At 50.3% G+C, this 21,668-nt stretch overlaps 1 protein-coding gene across 6 annotated transcripts in view; it reads left to right on the top strand.

The window, feature by feature from the left end:
- SFXN5 (sideroflexin 5) overlaps positions 1–21,668 on the top strand; it is a 107,000-nt gene that overhangs the window by 67,842 nt on the left and 17,490 nt on the right. For 5 of the 6 annotated variants that reach the window (XM_025049214.1, XM_006905169.3, XM_025049229.1 and 2 more), the window contains 3 exons: positions 12,578–12,693; positions 14,716–14,801; positions 20,830–20,947. In XM_025049214.1, the coding sequence (XP_024904982.1) occupies positions 12,578–12,693; positions 14,716–14,801; positions 20,830–20,947 (320 nt within the window). Of the gene's footprint in view, positions 1–12,577; positions 12,694–14,715; positions 14,802–15,834; positions 16,009–20,829; positions 20,948–21,668 lie in introns of those variants that run through there. The other variant, XM_025049220.1, reaches the window with a different exon arrangement.

Here is a 21,668-nt window from a genome sequence, read left to right as displayed (position 1 = left end):
GGGTCCTTCAGGAGGAGGGTTCTGCCTTCAGGTTTGACCCTTTCTGCCATACCTAACTCAGACTTTCTGACCAGTCCCTCTTTGGGCTCCAGACTGATTCCTTTCCTGCCTTCTTTACAAGGAGGAGCCTACGGCCCTCTCAGGCTAGTCCAGCCACTGTTGAAGGGTCCAGAGTTTCCTCATATCCCTAGCCAGTTGCACAGGTTGCACACGGTGTAGTATGCAGCCCTGACAGTCCTGGATCGCCAGGATGCTGAGTGAAGCAGGCCTTTTCTGTCTGCTTCCTCAGGTCTGCGCTCAAGTCCTGGCTGCGTGCCTGCCTGCCTGCACCCCCTGCTCCATTCTCTCCTGCCCACGTGCAGGCTTCCATCTCTCTGGCCCCCAATGTCCATCCTAGGCCCATCTGCAAATGGGCACCTGCTAACTCCCCTGATCAATGCTGACACGGTGGTGTACAAGATAAATACCTCACTCTCCTGTTCTTTTCAAGCCACCATCTAGTTCGTGTGCTTGCCCTCCCTCCACCTTATCCACAGGTGCCTTTGGCCAGGACAGAGCATCTCTAAGCCTAGGTCCCACCAGGCATACACCCTTCCTTGCCACAGCAGGCTGAGCCAGACTAGGCCAGACCACTGTTAAGGCCACCGAGAGGCTTGCTGAGGACTTGCTTTACCTTGTAGAGGGTCCCTTGTCCCTTTAGACCCTGTCCTGATGGGGAGACAGGACTCACTGAGCCATGAGTGCACAAGGGAAGTAGGTTGAGGCAAGTGGAAAGGATTGGGTTAAGCTCTGTTTGTTGGGATATGTGTGTAGGAGAAGGGAGCAGAAGGGGATCCTTTGGGTGAGAAAGGGTCCTGAGGGGCCTGTGTGCCCTGTGCTCAGAGGCCACATTTATACTCTGTCTGCCCTGGGCGGGCTGGAAACGCAGGCTCTGGGGGAACCAAGGGGCTCCTGAATGTCAGTTGCTTCCACCACCGCTCTGCCCAGCTCCTCTTGCTGCAGTCTGAAGTCTGGGAGGTGAGAGGACACCTGTCTGCACTGGGCCCCCCACATGGGCCCTAGGGGCAGACCTGCAACTCCCAGCACAGGACGCCTGGTTCTCGCACCTGATTCTGCTGTTCCCACCCTTCTCTTACCTCGGACCAGGCCCTGTTCCAGCCACTTCCCATCCCACTGGGACAGCTGGACAGTCACTGCAGGCCTCCCCTGGTTTTGCAGAGCCCAGTACTCCCAGGGCTCCGTAGTGCTCCTCATTTCCCCAGCAGGCCTCTGTTTCCTTCAACTGTCCTCATTCCCTCTCTGGGAAGACCCTGAGGCAGAGCAAGCCATCCCATTTACAGAAGAATAAATAAATTCAGACTTGCTGAAAGTTATCCTGAGCTGGCCAAAGGCCAGGCCTCGAAGGAGCAGCCCAGGGCTACTCTGAGCCCACTTGAATAACCCCTCAGCCCTGCAGCCAGGAAACAGGTGGCTCGGTGTCCTACCAGGAGCACTCCATCTCCACGTTCGCCCCTGGTTTTCCAGCCAGGGTTGCGCGTGCATGTGTGTGTGCATGTGTGTGTGTGTATGTGTGGAGTATGTGGGGAGCCCCGAGGACACTCACTGTAGCCACTTCTCTCCATCAAGGTGGTTTCAGAGCCTTGCTGCGCCCTGGTTTAGAACAGCAATCATGTGAGAAATCTCAGTTTCTATTTATACATGGACATGTTAGGAAAGACGGTGTGTGTTGGCATCAGAATCGATTGGGGACTGGTAATTAATTTGTTTAGACCTTAATTAATTCTCCAGTCCTTTCTTATTTGTGGACTGTCACGCTTAATTGTGTTCAAGAGCTCGAGCTTGGAGCAGGCCCTCCATTAATTGACGTGCGGTTGCTGTGAGGTGGAAGTTAATGGTTTGAGAGCTGGGCAAACAGTGTAATTAAAGGTCAATTGAGGAGGCTTCGGAAAAATACAAACCTCCAGGTCCAGCCATCAGTCTCCATGAGCAGGGTCCATTCCAGTGGAGGCAAGCCCCACAAACGGCCTTCCCATGAGGCCTTGGGGTGGGGGCTGACAGGAGTGGCCAGCAGGAGGGAGTACCAGGTCCTGGGTGCCATGATGGGGCACCGGTGAGAGAAGTAGATACATCTTGTCAGAAATGGGTGGGGCAGAGGCTTTAGCCAGTTGCTGAGAGGTGGAGAGCCCAGGGGTCACGTGGCAAGCGTGTCTGTGTACCCAGGCTTTGTGTATGTGTGTGTAGGGGGCAGGACAGAAAGCTCTGAAGGTCACCCCCAGGCTGCCTGGTTGAATCCACACTGAGCAGGGGACAAGCAATGTCCGTGCTAATAAAGACCCCATGTGGGCTCTGAGCTCCCAGTGGAAGAAGCCTGAGCCTCAGCACCAGCCAGCAGACTTCCTTGCACAGGGAATGATCTTCCTGCATGGACCGGAAATGCCAGCCTCATGATTTTTTGCTGGGAAGTGACGTCTTTCTGTGCTGCCTGCAGCAGTCCCTTATGTTAAATGTCACAGCTTATTTCATCCCCATGAAAAAAATCCCTGTATTCACCAGTCAGTCTATTCCTCAGGATGTTTGGGCAGCCTTTGGGAGAAGGTCTTCTGTTAGTTCACGCTGGCGTGCCCTATTTCCGCCCCCATCTCTGTGCTCCCCTCCGCCCCCAGGCCTCATGGGTCTTGGTGTCATTGACTCCTTCATTTCATTGCTCTGCCTTGGTGCTCTATCCACCCTGCTTTCCTCATCCGAAAGGTGGCCACAGCAGTGTGCCCGGGCCCCAGAGGTTATTCCCCAGGCCTGCTCCTCTCCCATCCCTCCTCCCGTGTGATTAGAAGACAGCGGGTACACCTGCGTCAGCCGTGTCCTTGGCCTCCTGACTTACGCCCCCTCCAGCCATGTCAGTGATAATGTTGTAGCTATGGCCTTTAGGCTCCTCTAGAGATCCATGAGTCTCTTCCTCCACCTGGTTCCTGGGTTCACCTCTGCTCATACCCCATCATAGCTGTGGTAAATCTTAAGATCCCCTTCCGGCCTTTCTCGCTGGGCCCCAGGCCTTTGCACCTGGCCCTGCTGGCCAGAGTCCCCACATTTCCCCACTACCTCAGCCACCCCCTCTGCCTTCCCTTAGTTGCCAGGCCTTTGTTTCTCAGCTCAGATACCATCTCCTTCAGGAAGCCCTCTTTGGTAGCCCCAGTCAGAGTTAGACCACAGTACCTTGTGTATGCCTCTGTCTATCCCAGAACTACCTGTTTTGTTTCTGAGTTTGCCTCCTTCATCAGACTGTGAGGTCCCCAGGACAGGGACTGGATCTCATTCATCACCAACCCCTAGGTCCCCTGTGTACCTAGCACACAGTCAGTACTCAATGTAGATTTGATCCGTGTTCAATTGAGTGCTTTGGTGGAAAAGGTTTGCAATTGGGCACTCAAAGTGGAACACTACCCTGGCGACACTGGTGATCAGATTCTGTAGCCGCTTGGACATTTATTGTTTTTTTTTAATGTTTTTTTGAATGTTTTATTTTTTTTATGTAAGTTTTCACCATCACTGTAATCCACCAGTCAGCAGGCCTGGGGTGGGTGACCCACGAGCCTACCACTTACCAGGTCCTCCTGGGCACGTTCTCCAACCTTTCTGGGTTGGATTCGGAAATATGAGTGGGCTGGGCTGGGCTGGGTGGGGCTGGATGCCAGAATTGGCGGCAGCCCCAGAACTGGCATGGGCCCCCAGTGTGTGTCAGGTCCCAAGAAGACATGGGGCCAAGTCAGCCAAAGGGAGGTCTCCAGTGGTATATCCTACTGCTCTGTCTTCAGTCTTATTCCCCAGTTATTTATAACTGCCTTAGTCAGAGGAAGCCTGTGGGTTATGTTCAAGGGATAGAGGCAGCAACTTGGCAGTGATTATGAGTTAATAGACAAGAGCACCAGGATCCAAAAAGATCTCAAAAGGTCTGATGGAAGGCTTGCTGTTTAAAAAAAAAGCAGCTGCACAGTGTAGTGGTGTTGGGACCTGACTTGAGTACTTAAGATAAAGACCCGGATCTGAAAACCTGACAGTCTGTTATTGGAATGAGCTGCCTGGCCCCTTGGTCAGGGAAGTGTCCAAGTAGCAGTCTGGCCCCAAAAGCTGTGAGAAGCACTCATGTGTGACCAAGTCACCTCTTTCTGGGCAGCTTGCCCAGGACCTGGCACATAGTAGGTGTTCAGTGAATGCTTTTAAGCTTCCAATTCAGAGTTTTTATAATTCCTGAAATCAAAGGGCAGAGAAGTCCAGAGGCAGAGAAAGTGGGGAGGCACAAGGCAGGGGAAGTGGGGTTATGAATGTGGAAAGGAGGAGCAGGGCCTGGGGCCTGGATGGGGTAGGCCAGGCCTGTTGAAGAGGGAAGGGGAGAGGGCATGCTGGGGCCTTGGCTATTAGCTTAGATTCAAGTACTAGCTGATGGTTAATGGAGAACCACTGAAGGATCTCAAGCTAGGGAGCAGCTGTGATAAAAGGAAGCTTTCCAGAAGATAAATGTGTTAGCAGGAATCTTTTATTAAGAGATCCTGAACTTCAGAGTCAGCCTACACCTAAATTTACAGGCTGATTTTTCAATCCAGAAATTCCCACTCCTGAGTTTGTGACACTTCAGTGTGGGGTGTGAAATTCTCCCCAAATTCTCCAGCTATTTAAAGGAAAATCCGTGCCATATAGCACTGCTCTTAGGCAAAATAATGAGAAATATAGTGGAATCAAGCAAATATTAGAGTGTACATCCTTATTTGATAATCGTCATCCTCTAAAGGTAGAGGTGCGATTTGAATGTGTGTGTGTGTGCACGCGCGTGCATGCACGTGCGTGTGTTTGAGGTGGTGATATACGTGTATGTCTGCTTGTCAGCACAGAGACAACGTCTGGCGGAGACCTGAGAACCTGGCTACAGTGGTTGCCTTTGGGAAGGGAGTGAGGCTAAAGGTCAGGGGTTGGAAGGAGACTTACTCTTTATTATTTGCACTTTCATGTGATTTGAATTGTTTACTGCGTTCATGTGTTACCTACGAAATAGGAGAAGGAGGGATGGAGGGAGGGAGGAAAAGAGGGAGAGAAGAGAAAGACTGTCTAGTGTCCGTCTGGAGCCAAGATGAGCGCACAGGTCTCCTGGTTGCCGTTAGAGTGTTTTTGTTTTTGTTTTAATAAAAATGGTTCGATTTTTTTCTCCCCAAAATAAGTTTGGTATATGTTGTTCCAAATTCAAGTAAACATCTAAAAGTGTAGGACTCTCTGCCTGTTTACTGTATCTATGTGTAAAATACATACATATTTAATACAACCGAGATCATACTGTGTGTACTGTTCTGTAAACTGCTTTTTAACCTCACGATAAATTCGGGATGTCCTTCCATGGCAGTCATAAAGTTCCATCTTATCCTTTTTAACAGTCAGAATAATTCATTCCATGCTTTTTAAAAAATTATGAAATAGTATTTCAAACATATGGAGTATTATAGGAAATAGAGAAATAAATGTTAGATGCACCCAAAGCCTTCTTTGCCCTCCATCTTTTTGATTCTGGTTTCCTCCTCTCCTGGGGGAAGGCTGCCGACTTGCATTCTCCATATTTATGTTTTTATACCGTATCATATGTTTGTGCCATAAGCCAGAAATTGTATTATGTGTTTTTTAAGTTTACATTAAGTATGATACTCTACATGTCCTTTTAAAACTGCTTTTCACTGTGATTTAGAGATTTATCCATGTTAATACATCTACATTCATTTCAGCTGCTGTAGCTGAATAACTATTCCATAGTTATAACTCTATAACTATTCCATAGTTGATTTATTTGGAACATTTAGGTTATTTCCAGTTTTTCATTATTATACATAGTACTGCACTAAACAACCCTGTATGTGTGTCCATGTTCACACCTGTAGGAGCTTCTTCTCCAGGGCAAAGGTTTTTGAACAACCACCTAGGGAGCTTAAAAAAAATGCTGAGATCTGGGTCTTAGATCTGGGTTCAGTCGAGCAGCCAGTGTTGAGACTCACTAGTCTAGGCTCTGTACCTAGAAATGGAATAGCTGCGTCAGAGGCCCTGCACATCTCTAGCTTTACTAGGTATTGCCAAAAGAGCATGCTGGCTTTTACCATGCCTGCAAGGTTCAAATTTTTGTTTCCCTATATCCTCTCCAATATTTGGTATTATCAATCTTGTAAAAATTTTGTCCATCTGAAATGGTTCTTTCCTAATTTAATTTGCATTTTTTCCAATTCCCAGTATGGTTGAGAACCTTTTCTTAAGTGTAGTGGGCATTTGTGTTTCCAAATTGGCGGGGCGGGGAAGGGTGGGGCGGAGCGCGCGCGCGCGCGCGCACGCGCAAGAGAATATCCCTATTTTATACCACACACACACAAAAATAAATTCCAGATCGTTTGAAGACCAAAATGTCAAAGTAAAAAGCTTCCAGAAGATAATATAGATGAACTTTGAAGTAGGGGTAGAGTTTCTTGACGACACCTTACAAAGTATACACCAGAGAAAAAAGGATTGCTTATTTGACTACATATTAAACTATATGGCAGAAAACACCATCAACAAAGCGAGAAAACAAGCCACATGCTATTTGTAAACCATTTAACCAATGAACATTAATCTCCAAAACATATAAAGAACTCCTGTACGTTGGTTTTTTTCTTGGATTTAAAAACCTCTTTTTGACTCTTAGTAAGACTGAATGTGTTTATTGACTTTTTAACATTTCTTTTATAAATTCCTACTCAAATATTTTTCAGTGATTTCGATCACTGTATCTTTTTCTTAATAATTGTTAAAACTCTTTATACATTTTATGGCTGTTTTTGGCTGAAAGAAACAGAACTCCTTGATTCAAACCAGCTTAAATAATAAAGGAATTTATTACTTTACAGAGGTCGAGTCCCGGTTGAGGCATTCTGGGCCCTTCCTTCTATCCCTCTGCTCTGCCAGGGACTTCATGTTCAGGGTATCTCCCGTCATGGTTGTAAGTTGCCATCAGCAGTTCCAAAGGTCACATCCAACCCTACCACCGGCCAGAGTACAAGAGGCACTGCCTGCCACATCTTCTAAAATAAAAGGAGATCTTTCCCAGAAGTCCCCTGCAGACATCCCTCATTGGCTAGAATCAGTCTCTTGTCCCTTCCTGAACCAATCACTGGCAAGGGAGGGATTATTACAGTTAGTTTAGATGTATCTTTGGGGGTAGAATAGCTGTTGATAGTCACCGTGACCCTGCATAGATTAATATTAGTAGCTCTTTGTCACATGTAATAAATATATTTTCTGTTTCCTATTTTTTATAATATGGTTCACAAATAGATATTGAATGCCTTATTTCTCAATTCTAAGATGCCTCAGTTATAAGAGGCATTAACATAATAGCTGTTCAGAAGAGGAGAGAACTGTATTTCATGTTCATCTGAAGAAATAAACGAGCCTTCACTCTACATCGATCCAAGTTATTTTCTTCAACACCACAGAGTTTGAGTCTCAGTCTTCTCTACATTTTCTAATTCTTTTTTGGACATATGGTGTTAAACAGCACCACAGCCACCACTGCTTTTTGTAATTAATCTTGACCCCTTCAGCCCCTTTATCATCGAGAGTATAATTTCAAAGCATACAAAAGAATATTGGGATATTTTTTGTCCGCAGTTCCTATTTGATTATACTTGTGGTTTCATTTTTCTTTCTTACAGGAAAAAAATATTTCTGAAGTTAATCAGCTTCTTTAGGTAGTTTCTGATATATAGATGTCTAAGTGTAGGACCCCACGAATAGGTCACATGAGTCCCCACTGGCCTTCGAATTTTTATGCTCTACTTCAAGAAGTTTGGCAATTTTTTTTCAATTTTTAGACAAGTGAAGCATGATTATATCCTCATTGTAATAATGCGAACAGTACAGAAAATTTTAGGGTAAAAAAGTGAAAGTCCTTCAACACCCCCTAATCCCCAAATTTAGTTCTCTAGGGAGGTCACTCTGTGAGGTGTGAACCTTCCAAAACGTTACCTATGGATTTCTGTGCACACAGATGTGTATATACCAATTACAGAGTTTTACATTCAGTAAACCATCTTGTACATACTCAGTAGCTCTTTTCATATAAGTTTGTTTTGGAGAGCTTCCCATGTAAGTTTCCTAAATGGTGGACATTTAGGTTGTTTCTAATTATTTGCTCTTACAAACAGTGCTATAATTAACATCCTTGTAAATGTCTCTTTGTGCATATGGACAAGCATTTCTTTAGGGTAGCTATCTATGGTTTGGCAATTTCTGCTGCCTTTAATTGCATTGCCTGGTATCTGGCAGACGATCTTCCGCATGTACAATAACTTTTCATGTCCGTGCTCCATTATAGTATAAGTTTTAAAAAAGATGTTTTAGGCGACAATTAGGAATCTAAGTTTAAGTTCAAATTCTGCGTGGATTGCTGTAAGCAACTGAGGTGCCACTTGAATGAACAACTACCTCAACACATGGCTGAGTTCACCCATGCACAGGCAGTTGTGATGGGGGGCAGATAATGTCCCCCCTGCATAAGACCTATCATGATTTTGAAACATTATAATATGAGAAAATACATCTTAGAATAGAGGAGTTATGATGTTTCATTTTCCCTAAATAAATAGCCTATTGCTTCACCCCATATTTGAATGGTTCTTTGCCTGCGAGTTGATATAATTGCTTTACTTCAAACTCTTTTACCCTGTAGGTGGATGTGTGTCTGGACTATTAACTCTCTTGATCTATGTGTCTGTTCCTGTGCTAGTTCAGAGGGAAAGCTCCCCCATAGTTTTCTTTTTGAGAACTTCCTTGCACATTTGTCTTCTGTCTACTGTTCTTTCTCAATCCCACACTGTCCCTTTTACACAGAGTGCTTCATTAGCTGTTCGCAATTGGTGTGATTTTGTATCACAGTGGGTCTGATGTGTGAACATCTGCAGCAGTCAAGAGCACATTTTCCTCAGGACTTGACACCGAGCTTGCCATCAGCATGAAGCGATCTCTCTGTCTTGTTCTCTCTCTCATCCCATGACATCTCCCAGCATCACTGCTCCAACATCAGTTATGCCTGAGTCTCGAATGGTGTCAATCTGAGTTGACAATGTGCCAGCTTTCTTAACATTATCACTAACAGACTGCTTAATTAACCTGCTGATACTGTCAATAGTAGATCTTGTGGTTTGCTAGAAAGGAGATCTGGGACCATTGATTGGTCTCTTTCTTTTTCATTTGCTTAGGCTCTCAATGTCTGTGACTTGGGAGCTGGACTTGCCAAGAGTGGGATGGGAGGGACCAGGGTGCGTTCGAAAGGAATACGACATGATCGAATGTCTGGATGAGATCATGGAGATGAAATTGCTGAAGCAGGCCGGAAATCTGACAGCTCAAAGGCAGGGATGGCTAGTAACCTGCGCCTACAGCAGGTACTCAATTAATGGACAACCAGTATACACAGTCAATGGACGTGATTACAGGTGCCCCCTTCCCAAGGCCACTCTGAGGGCCCTCCCCTGCCCTGCGCCCTGGGGAAGATTCTAAGCCTAGCTGGCCTGAAACCCAGGCTCGCAACCTCTTTTCCTTCACCTCAGATTCGCCTTCCTAATTCTCAGTCTCTGGACGTAAGACAAGGTTTTGGGCTGGATAATCCTTTGTTGTGGGGGCTGTTCTGCCTGTGTCATTAAATAGGCAGTAAGAATGGGGGCTCAAAGGAGGAGCCTGGGGGTTGCCATTATTCAGAGGTGGCTTTTAGGGTTTTCTCTGTCTCTTTTCCATCCAGGAGGCTTAGATGAGAGGGCAGCTTTGTCATTCTGAAAAGTGTCCTGGAGGATCTGTCTGAGGGAAGGGAGGCTGGGTTTTTGCTTCTTTTCATACTTTATCTTGTCAAGTCACGTTGTGTTTGAACCAAAGTCCTGCTACACTGCATATTCAGAAATTGTGGAGAGCAAGTGAGATGCCACCATGAACTTGTGACTGGTCATCCATCATCTCCAGATCCACACTCTCTCCTCTTGGTCTTCGTCACACACACACACACACACACACACACACACACACACACACACACACACACACACACACACTCACACACACACACACACTTAAGGCTATAGATGTTTCAGCCATCTCTGGCTTCCCTTGACCTGGTGTGGGCACGGGTGTAGAGGTCATGAGCCCAAAGATCCCAGGAGACCCTATATGCAGCCCCTCCTTTTACACCCAGGGAAGTGGGCAGGGAGTAGAGTTTGCAGAGTGAGGTGGTGGCTCCTGACCTGAAGCAGATTCTCATCACCTAGTCCACATTCCCAGCATCACTGCTCCAACATCAGTTGCCTTTCCTGGAACAGTGATAGTGGTGTGGTGAGGGTGAAGGGGTTCTCAGAGGGCAGAGATTGATGCCTTTTAGTGCAGAAAACCCCAATATCCTTTCCCATGGTTTTGTTGCATCTCTGAATGTACAGGCCCGGCGGCCCCAGGGGGTGGGAGATGCAGAGCATGTCTGCCACCACTAGAGGGCGCATCACTAAAAGGACAGGTGCCCCCTTCCCAAGGCCATTCTGGGGGCCCTCTCCTACCCTGAGCCCTGGGGAAGATTCTAAGCCTAGCTGGCCTGAAACCCAGGCTCGCAACCTCTCTTCCTTCACCTCAGATTCGCCTTCCTAATTCCCAGTCTCTGGACGTAAGACAAGGTTTTTGGCTGGATAATCCTTTGTTATGGGGGCTGTTCTGCATTGTAGGATGTTTAGCAACATTTCTGGTTTCTACCCACTGGATGCCTGTAACAACCCTCCCAACCCAGGTCGTGATAATCAAAAATGTCTCCAAACGTTGCCAAATGTCTCACAAAATTGACCCAGGTCGAGAGCCACTGTGCAAGACAGGTGAGCGAGCCTGCTGTGGGGACAGGAGTGGCCTGACTCAGAAGGGGGCTGCCCATGGTTACCAGTGAGGCTGAGTGTCGTGTGGAAACGTGAGAGCTAGTCAAAGATGGCGTGTGTGCTGTAAATACATTTTAAAACTGTATTTGGTCTTCTGCTTTTCTCTCCAAAGATTGCAGAGCCTCTCGGTCTTCCCCTCTGTTTATTCCACCTCCCCACTTTATTGAAACAGGAGACTGAGGCTCAGAGACCCAGGGTCTCAAGCCCCTCACCTGCAGAACCCAGTCCCCCAGCTGCGAGCACCCTGGGCCCCTCTGCTCTGCAGCGTTGGCTCGGGCACCAGGAACATCTGTGGTCCTCCACCCACTCCACCTGCCCACTAGGCCTTGCCGCCCTCCAGCTCCCCAAACCCTGGTGCCCCCCTCCCTAGAGGGAGTGGAGAAGCAGCAGGTGTTGATGCTAATCAGCGTTCACAGCCCAGAACTGCAGTCGCTCCCAGGCTCACACACTCCCCAAAATTAAACACTCATTATACAAAATTAATTGACATTAATTAGCAAAAATTAAAACTTTAAACACAGCAAGGCGCTTTGGGGGGAGGAGTGAAGCAGGCGGGCTCCACATTTGTTACCCCCACTCCCCACCCGCCCACCACCCCCAAGTCTCCCCACTTCCATCCTGGAGCAGGACTTGGAGGAGTTCGGGCGAGGTCAGCGCCCATACCCAGCCTCGGGCCCAGGCCCAGCCACGTGAGTCCCAGGTGAGAGGATCCAAAAGAGGCTCCCTATGCTAGTCACCAGCTAATGGGTGGCCCCTAAGCTCTGGCATCCAGTGCTTAACTAAGGAGCCATGACCCTCACCTCAGCCAAGGTCTCCATGATCTCAGCTGAGATGGGTAGGCATTACCAGAGGAGAAAACCCAACCATCCGAAGCAAGAATGTAGAAGGTATGCCTTTCGCTCTACCTGAACCCCGCTCCCCTCCCCTTCCTCGAACCCCCCCACCTCCGGGTATCTAAAGGACTAGGCTCTATAGCCTTTCGGCTCTGTCCCACTTTGCTATATGACCTGAGATAAGTCGCCCCCTTCCCTGAGCCTCGATTTTTCCATCCATATGATGAGGGGGTGATGCTGGGTGAGCATGGAGTTTCCTGCCTGCTCTGACACCTGCTGTCAGGGAAGCAAATCTCTGGGAACTCTATTCACTCTGAGGAGCAAGGGGCTGAATGTGGGGAGCTGGCATTTTAAGAAGATGCCCAGAAAGGCAGCCCAAGGGATTGAGTTGCTGATGGTGGAGCATCAGACACCGGGGGTGGTGCATCTTTAGGTCAAAGAGCCCCCCAAGATGGGCATCCACTTGGCTTGCCTGCGGGGCCTGCCCCCAAGAAGCGGAAAGCCTCCTTGATAACTGGTAGCTCTCTAAGCCCTGAACAGTTTTCCCTTTGTCTCTAACACTGGTTATTTTCCACCAGGTTCCCAAGGGCCCCCAATCCTTCACCAGGCTGGTAGGCAGCAGAACCACACCTTCTCCTACAGCATTTGAACACAGACTTGGCATTTATTCAGAATTTTGTTGCTTGGGCTAGGGAGGCTTGGGTGAGGGTGGAGCCCAATGGTCTTCTGCACCAGGTGGAATGCCATCCTCCCCCGTCACTCCTGCTTCCTGCCCCCTCTCTCTCTTTCTAGCCAGCGCCAATATCTGCAATGTGGTCCTGATGCGGTATGGGGAGCTGGAGGAAGGGATCGATGTCCTGGATGCTGATGGCAACCTCGTGGGCTCCTCCAAGATCGCAGCCAGACACGTGGGTTGTCTTGGGGCTCAGGGAGCTGGCGGTGGGAGCAGCAACAGGGAGGGTATTGGTTCCCCCTAAATGTTTTCATTCCTCAGGGGCTGCTGGTCACAGCACCCTGGCTTGTCCTCTTGATTGCTCCTCCTCACCTCGCCCCCACCTTCCATCTGTTTGCGCCCAGGCCTTGTGGTCTGGCCCAGCCACTCCTGTTCCCTGGACATCCCTGCTTCTCTACAACTGCCCTCTCCTCACCACTATAGAATGTCCCCATCTCGTGTCCCAGACCCTCAGGACCTGTCTTCTCCAATCTGTTAATTGACAAGGGCAGAGGAGATCCCCAGAGCTTTCTTTTTCCCTCCCCAGGATATAGGGCCCTACCCCTGGGCCTTCACATCCACTGGGGTAAGAAGAGAAAGTGTGGGAGCTGGTGCTTTGTGGTTCTGTGCTAATAGGCACTTCTGCAGGTGACACCTCACCAGGGAGTGACGATGCTGAGGTATAGGGATTTCAGGCTTACGGGAGGCCACGGTGGTGGTTAGGAATGAATATTTTGTTACAAGAAGTCCCTTTTTCATCTCTGGTTTCACCAGCCTCAACTGCTTCCAACTGGATCTTTTGAAAATCCCGTCTGGACATTTCCCTGTGCTTTCCAGCCTTCATCCTAATGACGATTAGTGGCTCGTCCTGCTCTGACTTCCAACTGCTGGGACAGGGGCGTCAGCTGTGAGGAAGCTGAGCATTCTGCTCTGCTCCAGCCATTGTCCTTCCTCAGCTCCCACGTGGGGCCTGAGCCTTACCTCTGTCAGTGAGGCCTTCTCCACAAACCTCCCACGTGCGGAGACCCCTCTCTTGTCCCAGTGCTGCCCTCCCCACTGTCTCAGGGAAAGTGGGTGCCCACTCAAGCCTCATGGGTAGCAAGGGGCTCAGGGTGCCAATGCCAACACTGTGTCCTCTGCTTCCTTCCCTGGCTCTGGGCCCTTCTTTACCATTCCTGTTTGGGAGACTGGAGGGGCCCTCTCCCAGGCCTTTCTGAGGCTGATCGTGAAGGACCCAAGTTCCTGGGAGAAATTTCCTGCCCCGAGCCTGTCACCAGAGAGGATTTGGCCTAAATTTCCTCCCTGATCCCAACCTCCTATCCAACCCTATACTCCTCCTCCCAGACTTACTGCGAGGGAAGCTGACGGTCCAAGTGGCAGGGAACCCCAAGCTCTTCTTCATCCCTGAGCGTCTGTCAGCCTTTCTCTGTCAGCCCCTTGCTCTCTGGGGGAAGACCCAGGGCCCTGGGGGCTACGAGCCATTCCTGGACCCTTCTCTGAGGGCTGGGAGCTGGTGGGGTTAAAGGAACTCCCGCAATGACCATTAGAGTGCAGAACTGCCACTGAGCTATGCCCTGACCGTGCCACCCCAGGAATCCCAAGGGAGCCCCCAGAACGAGGCCCTAGGCAAACCCCATACGGAGACTCAGTAGAAGTACCTCCCCCTCACAAAGCCAACCTCTGGTCACTAAGAAAGACTCATCCAGAGCCAAGAAACACAAGGTCTTCCAAATCTTTGTCTTTAAGGGATGTCAAAAAGGAAAAAAAAAAGTGCATTCCAGAATCTGTGCTCCCTCGGCACCAGGAGCCTCCCGTGGCTCAGGAGGCCCCAGCTGTTAGTTCTGGTCCTTCAGCACCTGCTTTGTTTTTAGAGCCTCTCAAGTCCTCCGTATGTTTCCTCCCCAGCCCCTGCACCCGCCACCCACCCAAGGCACCTCCCTGGGCACAGGCCCCTTCCTGAGGCCGCTTCTGTGTTGCCACCCCTCCCCCACACATGGCAGATGACGGGGATCTGCTCTTCAAATGTGTGTGGTGGGAAGACGGGGAGGTGGCTTTTTTCTGTTGTTTGGAATGTGAGCAATTCCATGAATTATTCCACTCAGCCAGATGTGCTTAGCAGTGATACACACACCTGAGGGCTCAGGGGTGAGATTTGCTGCTAGGCAGCTGTCCCCCAGCCCAGGATTCCCACTCACCACAGCCTCTGCTTGCCCTGCAGGCCCTGCTGGAGACGGCATTGACGCGAGTGGTCCTCCCCATGCCCATCCTGGTGCTTCCACCAATCGTCATGTCCATGCTGGAGAAGTGAGTTGGGGGCAGCCAGGACAGAGGGGCCACCGCTGGGGGGGAGGGGTAGAAGGAAGGGGACTGGCTGGCCCAGGGCAAGGGACAGAGGAGCAGCTGGCAGCTGCCCAGGCTTGTTCAGACTCTCCCAGTCAGTGCTACTGGAATCTGTGAGAACCTATGGCCTTTTACTACGTAGGACCCTGCACTAGGTGCTGGAGAGGCTGTCTCTGTCCTGAGCAGCTGGCGGTTCTGGGGTGTGTGTGTCTGTGTGCATGCGTGTGTGTCCACAAGTGTGTGTATGCATGTGTGTGCATACACGTTCTCTTAGTGCACAGGGCAAGACTGGTTGGGAAGAGAGTCTGGGGACTGTGGTAGGAAGACAAGGTTTGAGGCCAGTACCACCCCTTTCAGGCATCTCCCATGAGGCAAGTCACTGCCTCACAGAGCCTCAGTTTCTCCATTTCTAAAACACAAATAGTACCAACCTCCCTGCCTCCCTTAAAGGGATGTTCTGAAAACACATATTTGTGATGACTGTAAAGAAATAAGGGAACACAATAATAAAAACAATGATAGGGTGATTCTATTAATTAATGAGTGTGAAATTGAATCGTGAAGAGTGAAATGCTGCTCTAAGGAGAAGCTGAGCAGAGAGGGAAGGAGGGACCAGGGCTGGTCTGTGATCCTGTAGGTTTGGGCAGGCCCTGGGAATTAGGGTAAGTCTAGGAGGAAAAGAGCAAGGCAGAGTCTAGGTGGGGGGAGCAAATTGAACAAAAGACTGGAGGTGCAAACCCTTGACCCATGCAGGTAAAATTGCAGAGATAATTGTTCCCTTCCTTCTGAGAGCCCAGCCTCATGGGGTCACACCCCGAGGCAGCAAGGTTGGCTTTGAGGGCAGTGTAGAATAAGGACAGGGTGGGTGCACTTCATCTGGGGTTCTGGGGTGTGGCCTTCTCCCCAGTTTGGATACCTGTGTATTCCCACAATACGAATCGTAATAACAGGTAACATTTATTAAGCGCTTACTACACCTCGCTCCTCTCTCCGCCAGGCCTCTGCCCAAATGCCATCTCAAGGAGGCCCTCCCTGATCACCCCATCAGCACAACAGACATCATTACCCGCTCTCCCCTCGTACTGCCTTATTTTTAATCACAGCACTTATCAATATCTGAGATTATCTAGTTGTCTGTTATCTGTCTGCTGCACTAGAATGTACTCTCCATGGAGGCAAGTAAATTCCTTTTATTTACTGCTCTGCAAAGCATCTAGTATGTTTCCTGGCACATAGTAGATGCTCAGTAAGTGTTGAATGAATGAATGAATGAATGAATGAATCATCTAACCTTCACAACAGTGCAATGAGGTAAGTATGGTATCTCATTTTACAGATGAGTAAAGGAAGGCAAAGAGAGGTTTTATCATCTGCTTACAGTCATACAGTATGCAATGGCAGAGTTAGGAGTGGCCCAGGAATACAGCTCCAGAGCTGGGCTCTTCCTCCCGCACTGACTCTTTCTTTGGTCTTCAGATCATATCAAGTGATCAGCATGACTTTGGGTCCTGCCCTGTGTGGAGACTGGGGAGGAGCAGATAAGGGAGATGGGTATGACCCACATACAGGTCAGCTGCCAGTGAGACTGGGCAGCGTGTGGATGGGACCAAGGTGACCTTGAGGGGGAGAAGGCACTCTGGGCCCAGCAGCAGAGAAGCCTGGTCCAGAGAAGAGGGGCTGCAGCTGACTCTGAGAGCAAAACAGGATTTGGCAGAAGGGAGGGCTTTCTGGGCAGGGCGTGGACCTGTTGTGTGGATATCAAGGAGTCCAGCCTGACAGAAGCAAAGTGTGCTCACTGGGGCCAGCGGATAAGGAGCCCCATGTCCAGCTGAGGAGATGATCCCTTCCTCACCCTAGAAGAGGGAGAGGTATAAGAAGGGGGTACCTGAGCAGGGGCAGGCTGTGTTGAGCACTAGGATATAAGAAAATTAAATCTCATATGGAAGTGGTAAAAATAAGCAAATCCTGAGAGAACAATTGTTTTAGTGCCACTGATACTCGTATACGTAGCTGCCTCATAAACTAAGGCTGTCCCCAAATACCAGTAGCTGCAAGTACACACAAAGGCACTGGGGGACAAATGAGAAAGGTAGGGCTTCTGTATTCTAGGCTGCTGAATCCTAAGCCAGGAGTTTGCTGGTGGGAAACGTGATCTGTAATGCTTTCCCGGTTGGTGTCTGAGCTGGATTTGCAGAAAGTGGAGTGATGGTTGGTGTCCCATTGGTTTGGGGCTTAAACTCTGCTTTGAGAGGCATGTAGGTGGGGTGGGGTGGTTCTAGTTCTGAACCTTCTGTCCATGAGTCTGGCGCAGCTCAAGGTCCAAAGAAACCTTTGGCAGGTGGAAACAGGTTGGCTTTGTACTTGGTCGACCTTCCCTGAAGCCCCTTGGAGAGTCTCCAGGGAGGAGAAAGAGTCCAGTCTGAATTCCCCCAGGAATATCAAGATGAACAAGACCCAGTTTGTGCCCTCGAAGACTTACTAACTCTTACATATATTAGGGGACTGCAAGACGGCGTGGTGGGAGGGCCAGGGCAGTGTAGCAGTGCCAGTGAGACTCCTGGTAGGAAAACAAAATCTGGGTTCCTGCTCCACTACTTTCGAGCCAGGCTGGTCCAAGAGATGCCCTCAGCCTCAGTTTCCCACCTGGAGAATGACAATACTTCCCCCTTCGTCACCTCGTTTGATAGGGCTTTGCATTTTGCACCATCCAGCAGGCCTTTGACTCTTTACAAGGGCCCCACCAGGCACCCCATCGATCGCCTTTCCATGAATGGGTGAGGAGGCTGCTGAGGAGGCTGGCGGGAGAGGCAGCCCCCACACTAGAGAGCCTCAGCTGGGTGAGGGAGTCAGGACAGCCAGGGAAAAAAGACCAAAGAACACTTACAAAGCAGCCTACTTGCAAATTAATGGAGCGCAAATGAAAACTGCTCCAAGTGCTGAGGGAATGCACAGCAGTGGGGAGACAAGCTGTTGTGTGGGGGGCTGGGGCCCGGCTTGCTTCGCCTCTGGCCTCAGTTTACCCTCTCTGAGAGGAGCCCTTGGAGGTCCCCGGGTTTCCTGCTAGGATAAGGGAGGTGGGTGCCAGGCATGTTGAAGGTGTCCCTGTCTCTGGGATTGAAATGAAAAGTATCTGAAGTCAGAAGCAGAGGAGCATCTGCTCCCAGCCCAGATCATGGACCTCTGGGGGGAGGGGGGTGCACACGATCCCCCCACACACATCCTCTCACTTTGTACAGCTTCACCATCCTGAGGCGGAAGTTGGTTTTAGACCAGGGCTGGGAGGTCAGCCCCTCTCCCTTAATCTTCCCAACTCAGAGGCAGGTGCGGCAGCTTACCGCTCCACCAAGCCCTGCATCCCTGGCCCTGGATCTCCCCCCAGGCTAGGTCTCAGCCGGGCTGAGGTTCAGGCCACACCCTCCATGGTGGTTCTTAAGGCCGCTCCTGCCTCCCTGATTCCTTGGGATCCGGGTCTTTTCTTTCTCCCAGGCATTCGCACTTCTCTCCATCTGCATGTTTTAACTCCCTCAGCTGCCTTTCCAGTCCCTCCTCTTCCCCTCCCCCTGTCCTGCGGTGTTAACTCTCCCGCGGGCTCTGGGCTGCGACTTCTGAGGCTCCTCTTTGGCTGCAGTGCGGGGCCTGCCTCCTTCCTGAATCAGAAGCATAGGCCTGGGCTTCCTGGACCCCCTTCCCAGTAGGAACTTCAGCCAGCCGCCCCTGAGAGAGAAGCCAAGGTCACAGTCCCACATGGAAGTGGGTCTGTCTTGTCTAACGCCAGAGTTCCCAAGGATTGAGTTCATGGTCTGCCCCTCACCTGCCACCTTAGTTTTCCCTGTCACCTTCCTTGCCTTCGATGACCCTTGGGGCTATGCCTCCAGGGACTTCACACCCTCCTGTCCATTCCCAATGCTCTGATCCCCCTCAGGGACTGAAGTCCCAGTCAGTAACACTAGGACAGTAGGGCAGCCCTGTCTTCCATAGCCTCTTCAGAGCTGGGGCTCTAGGCTCTGTGTGCAAGTCTGGAGAGTGAATCCCCCCTCCTCATGCTGAAGAAGTGGACAGCACTGAGTTGAAAAGATCTCAGGGCCCATTTCAGCCTTACTCTCGGCTCCTCCATGACCCCCATGGCAGCTCAGGAGACCTTGGGCTGAGTTCATGAAGGGTATGAGGACTGTCTGGTGGAGAGAGAGAGGGTAGGGGTGCCTGACTGAGGCCACAGGGAAGATCAGATGGGCTGGAGCTTGATTTTAGCACCCTTGTCCTGCTGCTTTTAATGCTGTGGAAACTTCCCTCTCCAATAGTTCAATTCAGGCTTAATTCAACAGCTGGACAGATCTTGGGATATAGGCTGATGGGACGGCTGGAGGACAGCTCAGCTACCAGGATCCTCCCTCCTTCCTGAACATGACAAGGGCAATAACAACGCATAATTACTGAGCACTTACTATGCAGGGACACGCTGGGCCAGGTGTTCCCAGAAGTGCAGTCTGGGGATCATCTGTTTTAGACTCATGGAGGGTTGTTTGAAATGCAGTTTCCCAAGTGTTGTACCAACAGAATCAGAATCTCATGGGAGTAAGGGGCCCTTGGTAGTCTGCATGTTTAACCAGCTGCCTAGACATTAAGTTTGAGAACTGCTGGTCCCAATGTTGCTGTCTGCTCAAGGCCAGATGTGCCTGGGATTCTAGTCCCGGGACATGAAGGTGATGCAGGGTTTGTCTGCCAACCCTACTGAGGCCCTGCCCCCAAGAGGGCCCGCCCCTCACTGCCTGTGGCAGCCAGCCCTGCTCCCATGGAGGAGGGGCAAGAGCCCCAAGCATATCCTCATACCAGGAGCCAGTCACGGTCACGTGGAGGCTGACACAGTGACTGAGGTCAGGTTTAATGCCCATCCGTTATTCTCTGGCAAGTCATTCAGTCATCGGTCCTGCCACCACATCTCGCCCCAGGCCTCCCCACATAGAATGCCTGGTGGTCTTCACTAAGGGGCCTGCTAGATGACACAAAATGTAAAGCTCTGATGGACAACATGGTCAAGTTGTATTTGCCAGCTGATATGGCCCCCACTCTATCTGGAGAGCCCATTTTTGTCACAGAGCTGGCGGACCCAGGGTCTGGAGGGAGGTTGCCATGGGGAGTGGGTGACAGCCATTATGTACTGGTGATGAAGCTAGCAAAGAGTCCCGAAGGCAGGAGCCAGGAGCAGCACAGGGTGACAGCACTCATGGGGAGTCAGAAGTCCAGGCAGAAGCCCTACTGGCCTCCTGCAAACCTGGCCTTGATCTTGGGCAAGTCATTCCCCTTCTCTAAGTCTCGTGGATTGAACTGACAGGGTGGTCAGTGGGGTATGTTCTGTTCCACACACAGAAGAGGGTCATCCCCTCCCAATTGTTCATACGTGTTTGTGTGTAGACGTGTATAATATGCATATATGTATAGGTGTACATGTGTGTATGTGTGTGTATATGTATGCATGTAAAAGTGAATGTGTATGTCTATGTACATGTGCGTGTGCGTGTGTGTGTGTGCATGTGTGAGAGAGAGAGAGAGAGATTTGCCTCCTCTCCTGGACTTGATACCTCCTCTGGTTTGTTTGCTATTTCATTACATGCTGCCTTCAAGGGTGATCTTACTCTCCTGTGTGTCCCCCCAGGGGCAGGAGCCGACATCCTCCTCTATTATCTATCCCACATATGGCCTTCTTTGCACAAGGCTGGAGACACGGTGGAGTATGGGAGTGGCCCCCATAAGTGCTCACTTATGATTTATAGTTTAGAGTTCAACTAGCAGTGTCCTTCAGGGCAGGGCCTAGGAGAGGGGTGCCTACTGGGGAAGGCTCAAAGACAGAATTTCACCACATCTATTTCAGTACATGCTGGCACTGGCCTAGAGCATTGCTGCACTGGCTCTGGGACTCTGAGTAGGACCCGGCATAGCGGCCTGCTCACCCTGTCGCCAGGTCTCACAGGGCTGCCTCCTTCTCTTTCCCCCACAGGACGGCTCTCCTGCAGGCGCGGCCCAGGCTGCTCCTCCCCGTGCAAAGCCTCGTGTGCCTGGCAGCCTTTGGGCTGGCCCTGCCGCTAGCCATCAGCCTCTTCCCACAGATGTCAGAGGTCAGTTGGGCAGGGGCTCAAGGGCAGGACAGGGAGGGTGCAGCTTGGCCATTAATTAACAAATAGTTTTTCAGTGTTAACTCCTTAGTACTGGGCTAGGCACTGGGGTTAGAACCGTGAATGAGACTGACTTCTCAGAGCTTAGGGTCAAGCAGTGAACACGACAATGAAACAGGAAATAGAAAATGAAGGGTGAGGAGTATTAGGGTGGGACCAATTCAGCTGGATGTGGGGCCCAAGGCGAGCCTAGAGGGAAGTGGCATTTCCTGGGGCCTGGAGGATGGGCTAGAGTTGGCCAGGTGTGCAGTGGGGTGAGAGGATACATAGGCTGGAGTCACCTGGGATGAAGTTTCGAGGTGAGGCAGTACACAGCATGTTCCAAGAGCTGAAGAAAGTCTACATCTCAAGTGAGAGTGGAGCAAGATGAGATGGGCCAGGTAAGGGGGCCTGAGCCCGGCTGGTGCTGGAAGCTTGGAAGCCAGAGCAGAGAGGGTCAGTGTCATCAGAAGGGCTGTGCAAAGCAGGACCACAGATTCCTGATTTTGAACAGTCCCCATGGCTGTACTGTGAGGCTGGGTCGGAGCCCCGGAGGAGAAGGAAGCATCGGGAGGCTGCGGCGGGCATCCAGCGAGAGATGATAGGCGGCTTGGACCAGCCTGTTGTCCTTGGACATCGAGAGAAGCGGGTCCTTTCAGAGAGAGATGAGGCAGCTTCATCAAAA

This window comes from Pteropus alecto, unplaced genomic scaffold, assembly GCF_000325575.1.
Source record: "Pteropus alecto unplaced genomic scaffold, ASM32557v1 scaffold100, whole genome shotgun sequence".
In the NCBI taxonomy this organism is placed as follows: domain Eukaryota; kingdom Metazoa; phylum Chordata; class Mammalia; order Chiroptera; family Pteropodidae; genus Pteropus; species Pteropus alecto.
This window is presented reverse-complemented; position numbering and strand designations above follow the sequence as displayed.